We start from the raw sequence: 10,355 nt of genomic DNA on the forward strand, positions 1-10,355 counted from the left end.
GGGGTATTTTACCCAGAATTCCACTTCCTATTTACAGTGAAACAATAATAGAAATGAGATAAAATGCAACACGCGCACACACACTCTGCAGGAGTCATCTGAGATGATTTATTGTACTGCATTCAGGTAAAGTTACATGCTGAAATATGATTGGTGGAGCAGGGAGCATGATTAATTGAAGCTCCACCCACAGCATCAACAAGGAAAGAGGGAAGACTCAGGTGCAGTTCAGGTCCATCCTCCACATTCAAAACCGAGAACAAAACATGCAGTTGTGTCTGTGTGTGTGTGTGTGTGTGTGTGTGTGTGTGTGTGTAAGTAATCGGCAATAAAAGGCACTTGCGAACAGATACACTTTTGACAGTCGTGTAAACATAAAAGACAAGCAGCGTAAAAACATTTAACGTCTAGACTACGTTCATACAAAAATAGATCCCGCGTCCGTCTCTCTAGTGCACACTTCATAAAAATAAAAAAAAACAATTAAAAACCCTGAATCTTCAGTAGCCACGACAAAAGCTGCTTTAAAAAAAACCCCAAACAAACAAACAAAAAAAAAACACAGCTGCCAAAGAACAACGACATTATTAAAGTAAACATTTAAACACACACACACGATCCTCCCATCGACTCCACCCACTCAGGCTCCACCTCCTGAAGTCTCACACTGGAACAGGAAGTCGCGCTGACGATAAATTTCTACTTTGAAAACACATTTGCGAGTACAGAGTGCGCTTGGTTGTTGTTTGTTTTTTTTTTGTTTTTTTAAAGAAAAAAATTCAATGAGATTTTAACACGTAAGAAAATATATATATATATATATTTTAAATCAGACATCTATGAGCTATGTTAGCTATGCTGGGAAACAACGAAACGATGTATCTGAACTGAACAACGTCATGATGCGTAAAACTATAACTTACAGGTCACACGCACTGTAACAGGGAACAAGCGACGTCGAGGAACGTGTCCGGCTCAGGCGTGAAAACGCAGGACTGCGAAATACTTCCGCGTCAAAGGGCGTGTTCTATCCCATCAGGGAGGGTCTGTTCACCAGAGAAACGTACCGTGGAAACAACGTCGGTAGAAAACATCGCATACTATTTACTACAGTCTACACGTCTACTCCGGGAACGCCGAACACGTTTACAGTCCAAATGCGTGATGATGATAGCGATCATTTCTTAGGTTAATATATTCATTTTTAAATGTAAATATCCACAAGGAAGTGTATACGTGCGTGTTTGTGTATTATAAAGGTACGTGGCTGAACAGGTAGGACACCGACTCTCCGTTGTGGGTTCGTCTGATCGCTTCAGCCAGAATCATCGAGATGTCGATCACCTGCACGAGGGGGTGGAGCAAACACACAAAAAACACGCCATGTTACCATGGTGTTACGACACAGCCATTTTTCACTGTCGCTCAATCGTTATGGAAACAAAAGAGAAAAGAAAACATGATACTGATGGAAGGAGGTTAAAGAGAGAATTACGTGGAGAGGTAAAGAAATCAATTTTTCACAATTCAATTCAGCACAGACAGCGTTCCCTTCCGAAACCTTTCGAAAAATCGCTTTAAAGTAAAATGATTTTCAAGCAGCCGTTTCTAGATAGACGCAGTTTACTCTGTCGCTTACTCGTGTCCGCCGAGCCACAAGGGGGCGCTACAAGGCTGCAGGAATTCTATAATATTTAAAAAGTAGGTTACTCGGGGTCTCAATCAATATTTCTCTGCAAGCAGGTGTGGTTCAAAATGTGGATGGGGGGATGGGGGGGGGTGTAATCGAATCGGATTGATTCACGATTTCCATTAAAGTGCACACGTTAACTATGGACACTCAATAGTTACTAAAGACTACTGAGTATCCAATCAGAACTGCTACATTCTGAAGAGAAACATGGTGGTGGTAGCTTAAACTGCATGATAATAATAATAATAATAATAATAATAATATTAGAGATTAATTATATTTTTGTGTGTGTGTGCAGGAAATCGGGTCTTAATGGGTTAAAAGGCAAAAAATGTTTTCCTACCCGTTTTGTACCAGGTGCGATTTTGTCCGCAGCATAAACAATGCCATGGGAACGGCAAGCTCGGGTTTTTATCTCGGCGCAGCCCGCCATTATCTGTAACCACGCCGTGTTCCCTGAAACAGTGGAACTTCTCAGTTAACTCTTCTAGTATTGATCTCAGACCCGTTAGTCTCGCGCTGCTGAGGACGAACCCGTACGACCGGGGTGTGACCCGAGCTGGCCGAACGTCCCGATACGAAGACGTGATGATGTGTGCTCGAAGCTGCAGGGGTGTGTTTCTGGTACCTGGATCTTGTCACACTGTTTGATCTTGTCCTCTTGAGGGATGGTGTTCGTCACTACCACCGCCTCGAAGTTGGTGCTGTTTATGCGGGAGATGGCGGGTCCCGAGAAGATCCCGTGCGTCAGAATGGCGTAGACTTTAGTCGCGCCGGCCGAGACCAACCTAATACAGAACACACACACACACACACACACACACACACACACACACACACTACTATTCCGAGCCTCTCTCTATTGTCATTCATATGGGTGTTATTTGTACTTCTCCGTGTGTGCGTGTGTGAGCGTGTGCGTCCTCACTTCTCCGCAGCGTGACAGACTGTCCCGCAGGTGTCCGCCATGTCATCCACCAAGATGGCGACTCGGTCCTTGATGTCCCCAACCAGAACCATGCGGTCCACTTCGTTCGCCTTCTTCCTCTCCTTATGGATCAGGGCGAAGTCAACATTCAGACGATCCGCTATGGAGGTCACCCTACACACACCCACCCCCACACACACACACACACACACACACACACACATCTCATATCCATATTGCTGCTTACTCACACCACACGGTTTGAATGTTAATTAATTCGTGATAGGAAGTGAAAATAATATTAATGATGATCATTAAAACAGCGAGTCGTGCTTATTAAACCACCACGCTCGGACAAACACAGACTCTGACCATACAAAATGCACACTACACACACACACACACACACTGCACAATCGATGCACAAACTCACGAGCTGCTCGTAAGGGATCCGAGCTGCTGTTTGATCTTTAAGTTAAAGCGTGCACTAGCGTAGTTAGAACGGAGAGCTTGCAGAGGGATGCTTTAACATGACCTCACCTTAACCTTTAATGTACTGTTTTAGGGGCTTTGGGATGACCTTATTTTCTGGAGCAGCGTCGGAGTGACTACTCTGAGTTTTGTGTGTGTGTGTGTGTGTGTGTGTAAGCCATACTCTGTTAGTCGACGGCCAGCCGAGTACGTTTTTATTTCTTTTAAACCGTTAGAAACACTCTCACACGTACACGCAGCAGGCCCTTACCCTCCACACCTAAAGGGAACAAAAACACACTCGTGTCCACCTTTATTGTCGGAGCGGAGCTACAGCGCAGTGTTCGCACACTTGCCCTAGACACCTGTAATCACTGCTAACTATTTTCTCGCGCGGCCTCATAACTCTGTCTCTCTCATTCGTCTTGCTTGACTACCGATTTACAAGACAGCCAATAGCGTTCGAGACACCACACATCACACCAAGCTCCACCCATGGGGCGGAGCGTATATAATAAGATGAATAATAAGCTGTTATGAATAATAAGTTCTTTCTCAGAGAACTAAACACCCAATGACACGACAGAGAAAGAGACACAGTGAGAGAGAGGGAAAGCTAGAGAGAGAGAGACAGTGAGACAGACAGAGGGAGAGACAGAGTGAGACAGACAGACAGAGAGAGGGTGAGTGAGACAGAGTGAGACAGACAGAGGGAGATAGAGAGAGACAGCACACACCTCTTAGCTCCTCCAGCATCAGGAGAAACGATGGTGCAGTTTTTCCATTCGTTTATATTTTCTCGGATCCACTTGAGAACAGCTGGCTCAGCGTACAGATTGTCTACGGGGATGTCGAAAAAGCCCTGACACACACACACACACACACACACACACACACACACACACACACACAAACCCCTTATACATTGTATACCAACCCCAGTATATTTATCCACATACTCCTCGTCTCATCATCAGCTCCACGAGAGCAAAAACAAAAACAGAAGAATCAGTCCAGGTAGGAGGTGTAACCATGTCCCTGTCCCACAGCTAACATTTCCCTCACTGCTGGGATTCACACTTACATCTGTGTTTACACACCCATTGCTATGGTTATGTTTAATTGATCCGACAGTAATAAAATGCTACGAGTCGCTCGTTAGCGTATCACTCAGTCGAGAGCTACAGCTCCGTCCTCCATCTTCTTCGTGAACAGATTTATGGGAGAGCCATAAAAACACACACCCGCACTTTTAAACAGAGTTTATAGTCAAGAGCACATGCCTCTGTGTGTGTGTGCGCACACACCTGTATTTGGGATGCGTGTAGGTCCATGGTGATAATGTGATCGGCGCCTGCTACAGAGAGCATATTCGCCACCAGCTTAGCGGAGATCGGGGCACGACTCTGTACACACACACACACACACACACACACACACATATTAATAACACTATAACATTATAATTATATCAATAATGTTACAATATTACATGGTAAACATGATAAGCCATGCTCGCCAATCTCTGTGTATTTATTTATTTATGTGCAGCGTGAAAGAGAGACAGACGGACAGATGAGAGAGAGACAGACTTATAATGAGAGAGAGACAGACAGACAGAGAGAGAGACTGACAGACAGATGAGAGAGAGACAGACATAATGAGAGAGAGAGAGAGAGAGAGACAAACAGAGAAAGAGAGAGAGAGACAGAGAGAGACTGACACAGGCAGACAGACAGACAAACAGACAGACACAAGACGGACAGTCAGACTTATGGACGGACGGACAGACAGACAGACAGACAGAGAGACAGACTGACTGACTTACGGACAGGCAGCTCAGACGGGATCCAGTTTGTAATTGAATGTGTGTGACTACAACCGATTAGTATCACTGTTAGTAACAGCGCTCTCTGTGTGTGTGTGTGTGTGTGTTAGTAAGTTGGCTCTCTCACCCCCACCTTATCCTTCTTGTCCTGGCGGGCGTAGGGGAAGCAGGGGATGACGGCCGTCACTCGGGATGCTGAAGCAATTTTACAGGCGTTTATCATGATTAACAACTCCATCAAATTATCATTTATCTCACCACACCCACTCTGGACGATGTACACGTCTTCTCCACGCACACTCTCCCCGATCTCTACACTGTACACACAGACACACACACACACACAAATGCATGAATCCTTATTAACGAAGTGTATGTAATCAGGTTTATGACATCACAACACAACTCCGACTGAGGAATCGTCTACAAACGTCAAGCGAATCACTGACGCCGCTAAGCGTGTCTGGACGGAACGTTGGTGTGCCCCAGCCTCGGTCAGGCCCTTTAGGGAGGCAAGAACACAGGGATCACGCTCGGGTCCGAGAGCGTTTGAGCGAGGTGGGTTCCGGGTAAACGACTCTGCGATGCAACTCTCGATCGACTCTGCAAATGACTCGGCAAATGAGATAAGATTGGATCGCGGCTCATGGACTCCCAAGACAGGACTTTCACGCTGCGACTGAGACCGTTATGCAGCTTCTCATCTTACATGCCACGGTGATCTCTCAGAGGATAAATGTCACTCAAACCAGTGCCAGAAAACTGAGATATTTTTAGCCTCTCTCTCTCTCTCTCTCACACACACACACACACACACTATAGTCTGACTACTTGTAAATACAGTACACTGCACGAGATATCTACTGTTCGTTTATCTTTTTACACACCTGTATCGTCCTGCCTTAACGAGCAGAAAGGTGTAGAGATGCTTCTAGAACTTTCTGCACCTTCCCCTGTCACTGATGCGGTACCTTTAAAAAGGTACGTGCTGTTTACCTTCGGTGTGTAATGTACCTTTAAAGTACACAACAGTACATTTAACCAGCTTTTAAAAGCTAATTAAAAAGTAAATGTACAACACACACACACACACACACCCCTCCAGGTGAAAAAGGTGGACACCAGGAAAGCGAGAGTTCAGTAGCGTTTACTCTGAGAGAGAAAGACGAACCTGTTTGCGTAATTATAAAATGGCTGAACATGGATGCTGCACGCGAAGAAATGTTCTGCAACGGAATTCACGCGCGCGGAAAGCGTTCTAGAATGTTCTGGGTTTATAAATCATGACGTGTTTTTAACGGTTGGTGTTTTTTGTTAAAGCTAGTGGGGTGGGGGGGTGGGGCGAAAGTACACACAAAGAAAGAGGGATTCTGGGAAATGTAGTCCTCGGGCAGTATTTTACTCGTGAGCCGTAACGACGGGTTTTACCTCAGAAAACTACAAAACGCTCGAGCACGCGGTTAAATCACCATGACTAATCTATAATGGAAATATACATATATATATTATTGATTTTATTTTATTTTTTTAAATCTCCTCACCATGTCTCTTGGTTGCTAAATTTCTTCGTGACCACCTTCCCAAGCTCGAGTCCCAACCGATCAGCAATCTTCTGCGATAAATCCGGATGCGAGCTACCGCTGAAAATCTTGATGTTGGGCATTCTGGGCTGCTCCGGAGGCTCAATGGTGCCTGAGAGGTTCGAGGAAACGCCGCAAATCTGAGAGAAGTCACGAAGCAGAACGGATAAGAGGAGGACTACACACTGAAGACTCGACGTCTGCTCGCGACTCGGACAAGCTCTACAGCGCGAGGAGTAAAGCGTTAGACGTCACGTCAGGTCGCGGCCCCGCCCACCATCACACTGCACCTTGATTGGACCGCACGTCACCACGGAAACAGCGAGGCTTCGCGCTATATTCGCTTGTTTACCTTTTTGTTTATACTAATAATTTACATGTAGAATATATTTATTCAGCTCGCTTTTGTAACGTAGGCTATAACTGATTAGCAAACTGCACTTTTTATCCTAAATAGCAGCTTATGACATATGCGCTAATTTGCATATTATAAAAAATATTTTCGACAAATATTTCACTCAAGAGTTCATTTAAAAAAAAACTCTGTTTACTGTTCAAGTTTATTTCTTATTTTATATTTTAATCATATATATTTTTTTTTAAAAAAGAAAGAAAGAAAGAAAAAAAAAAGGGGGATTTTTTTCATAAATCATGACGTCATGGACAATATTGTGTTTTAGGAGATAAAGATTTACAGTGATAGCCTATATAATTTCATATGGAGGGATTTGAAAACACCTGTCCTTCACAACTTCTACACGTGTATAGGTTTAAGTCATTTGTTCATTCATTCATTCATTCATTATCTCTATGGATGTTTACTTAATTTTAATATATTGTATACTGTGAAAAAGTACCCCAGAATGTGAAACAGTTGAAGGCAATTTCATGATTTTCAGTCTGTAGCACTTGGACTTAAAGAAGACAAACGTCCTGTCTGGAATCAGTTATGACCGTCCAACAGTCAGGAAAGCCGAGTGAACTGTTTACTATGCGGAAAATTATAGAAACGAGTTTAAATACTAAGTTTTGGCATTGCCAGTGTCGATGGAGTGTGCACACAAACTGTACATAAAGTAAATAAGGGCCGCTCCTCAGTAATCACACCGGGCCATGCGGCGTGACGGCTCTCTGCTCGTCACTAATCTGAGATAAGCGTTAAACGTGACAGACTGTCTTTGAAGCAACTTTCATTTCATTTGAAATTAAAATTCCTCACCACGGAGATGACCTGGACCTGCTGCCCACACGCCGACGCCCACACTGCGACTCCCGGTCCGGCTGAAACAGTGCAGAACCCTGCCTGGTGCAGCACTTGGACACTAGTAGGCCTAGAAAGAAAGCCAGATCAGATCTGTGATACTGTATGTGACACATCACAAATAAACAAATAAACAAAAATATAAAAATACCAGACTCAGTCTGGTCTGGGTTCACAAGCATAGCCTTACACGTGTAGTCTAAACATAGCTCCAGGTATAACACATTGTACATAATGACTCTAATAAGTGATCAGAATGACACACGGGATGATTTTATGATTCTTCTTATACAGAAAAATAATTCTTTATTCTAATATTTTTGAGATATTTTTGAGATACTGGAAACACTGGAGAGTGTTTTCCCCTTCCACCCAGATAAGAAAGAAAATCTCATTCCAATATGAACTGTAGCCCCACAGAAAAAAAGGCCTCCTGCTACGGAGACAGATTAGATATCAGTGTTTCTGCGCACGATCGTGCTATTTCTGTACCCACCCGAGTTATCGGTCGTGGGCTTTGGAGCTCTCCGTCCTGTTGGTCCACCGTGTCCAACAGAGCTTGGCGTCCCTCCACCAACCTCACAAACACTAACAACCTTCAAATAACAAACACTGATGGCTCTGAGAGTTTTGGTCAAAGCTTCAGAAACTCAACATTTGGTTATGCACTCATTGTTGCAAAGAGGTCAAGGGGTCAAGAGGTCATCCCCTGAGCGATTTATCTGCAGCGGCGTCTGGATTTGAAGTTGGTTTGGTGGAGTTGAAGGTTAAATCGTGTTTATTTGACATTTTACCTGGAGGTCTCCTTTCCGCACCAAGGTTTCTGCTCATCACCTGAGTCACTGTGGTCAGTAGCGGGCGTCGCTCTGTGGACCTCGTATCATAGAGCGCAAAACATGGTGAGGTGATTGAAAGAGCGAGAGCAAGAGTGAGATAGAGATAGCGAAAACCAGAAACAACTTCTTTCTATCAAAGTCTATTCTATACTAAGTGTCTTCATAAAATCTTCATGTAACACGTTCTGATATGCAAATGATCATGGCCATCAGTGCATATGCAAATGAGTCTATGACATCATCCGGAGACTTCTACAGCATGCATTAATAATATATTATTATACTTTCCCCCGAGGAGAGCAGGCAACACTGAGCTGCTAACTGATTACTAGCCAAGTCGAGTCCTAATTATATAGATTTATAAAGTCAAAATGCAATACATAAAAAAAAATCTAAATAAACTTATTAGCATATTAAAGTAGCTATTAATAAAATGAAAGTGAAAATCAAGCTCAGGTGACTGTTAACACACACACAGCTGACTAACGCTAACCTGTCGTCACATCACGTTATGAAAATGTTAATTATTTTACTCTTAAATGTCATGTTTTACAAACAATCTATTCATTTTCTTCGCATTAACTTAACCTAGAAGATTAGCTAAACAGATGTCTCACACACAACCGAAGAAACAACCCACAAATGAAATCTCGCGAGAATGTACATCACGTGATGCACGTTAACAGCGCCGCCATTTTGGAGAGGGCAGCTTTCCGGGTTAACTTGAATTGAATATGGAGCGTCAATTAATTTGATCTAAAAATTACGTCAAACACTTGGATGGAAAGAAAATTACTGACACTTAAAAAAAGATAGATAGATAGATAGATAGAGTGAGAGAACATTTGTATGAAGATATGTTTCTCAAAAGGAAATTCAGGATGGTTCATTAGCATGAGGTCAGGTCTGTCACGTTAGCTTTAGCTAACGCTTTTGATCATTTTAAAACGAATTTGTTGCTGTATGTTTTTTTTTTCTTTTACTTTTAAACTTCTACTTTCTGAATCTTTGCACTGTTTCAACAGCACATCTTTTTAATTTTTTCAGCTAGAATTCCAAATTAGATGAGAAATCCAGTCAACATCACAGCAGGTTTTAGCCAGAAAACACTGTGACCTCAGCAGTTTCATTTTCAGGATGAAATAAAAGAAAGCTGTTCATAAGTGTAAACTTAAACTTAATTTTAATACTTTAGTATCCTGATGGCTGTTTACACTAGCGAGCCAACAAGGCTACAGTCTGTAGTGGAAATTATGTGTAAATATTCAATTAATTCCATTCAACTACATCACATCACATTACATTTGCTTGTATGTTTCCTCTACAAAATTACACACGCTTGTTGTAAGTTATTACTGACCAAAAGAAAAAGGGACTACATTTTGTCCCTGAGTTCAATTTCAAACCAAACTCTGCTTTCAGATAAATTTCAAGGTGTGTCGACTGAAGCGCTATAGGGTCATTTAGATGCTAATAACGGGCTTCATTTATTGTGCTAAATATTAAAAACGTCCGTATCCCACGTTTCCATCCGCGTTTGTGAAAATCTACACGTAAATAGACTGATTAACGAGACCGTCATATTTCAATCACTTATTCATTGCAATTACGCATTTTGTGTACTTCAATCATCTGAAGAAAGCGATTCCATAAAACAAATCCGTAAATGAAAAAGTAACGGCGGCCTCCGAAAGGATGCGCTCTTTCAATATTTAGTCCTCGTTTGATCGTTTTGTGGGCGTGGCTAAATGTAAACGT

General features: G+C 42.7%; 1 protein-coding gene and 1 long non-coding RNA gene across 4 annotated transcripts; both read right to left on the reverse strand.

Annotated features, from left to right (window-relative positions):
- Positions 1–86: 86 nt before the first annotated feature.
- Positions 87–6,748, reverse strand: prps1a (phosphoribosyl pyrophosphate synthetase 1A). 3 transcript variants are annotated; one of them, XM_053677115.1, is made up of 7 exons: positions 6,462–6,748; positions 5,054–5,237; positions 4,400–4,498; positions 3,830–3,954; positions 2,622–2,795; positions 2,322–2,481; positions 87–1,344 (listed from the first exon to the last, which is right to left on the reverse strand). In XM_053677115.1, the coding sequence occupies exons 1-7, from the start codon at positions 6,581–6,583 to the stop codon at positions 1,252–1,254; spliced, it is 957 nt and encodes a 318-aa protein (XP_053533090.1). In that variant the 5' UTR covers positions 6,584–6,748; the 3' UTR covers positions 87–1,251. The 3 variants fall into 3 exon arrangements, with proteins under 3 accessions (XP_053533090.1, XP_053533089.1, XP_053533091.1); XM_053677114.1 differs by having other exon boundaries at positions 5,048–5,237; XM_053677116.1 differs by lacking the exon at positions 6,462–6,748 and adding an exon at positions 6,092–6,196 and having other exon boundaries at positions 5,048–5,237.
- A 933-nt stretch (positions 6,749–7,681) lies between these two features.
- On the reverse strand, positions 7,682–9,220 carry LOC128629360 (uncharacterized). The gene is made up of 3 exons (XR_008393722.1): positions 8,556–9,220; positions 8,258–8,357; positions 7,682–7,831 (listed from the first exon to the last, which is right to left on the reverse strand). It is a non-coding gene; the product is annotated as an uncharacterized LOC128629360 (long non-coding RNA).
- Positions 9,221–10,355: the final 1,135 nt, after the last annotated feature.

Source organism: Ictalurus punctatus, chromosome 28 (assembly GCF_001660625.3).
Source record: "Ictalurus punctatus breed USDA103 chromosome 28, Coco_2.0, whole genome shotgun sequence".
Classification (NCBI taxonomy): Eukaryota; Metazoa; Chordata; class Actinopteri; order Siluriformes; family Ictaluridae; genus Ictalurus; species Ictalurus punctatus.

Coding starts and splice junctions, on each gene's coding strand:
- prps1a (XM_053677114.1), bottom strand. CDS start 6,583: ATGCCCAACATCAAGATTTTCAGCGGTAGCTCGCATCCGGATTTATCG. Junction 2,482..2,621: donor GTCTGTCACGCTGCGGAGAA/GTGAGGACGCAC, acceptor GTTCTGTATTAG/GTTGGTCTCGGCCGGCGCGA. Junction 1,345..2,321: donor AACAGTGTGACAAGATCCAG/GTACCAGAAACA, acceptor CCCCTCGTGCAG/GTGATCGACATCTCGATGAT.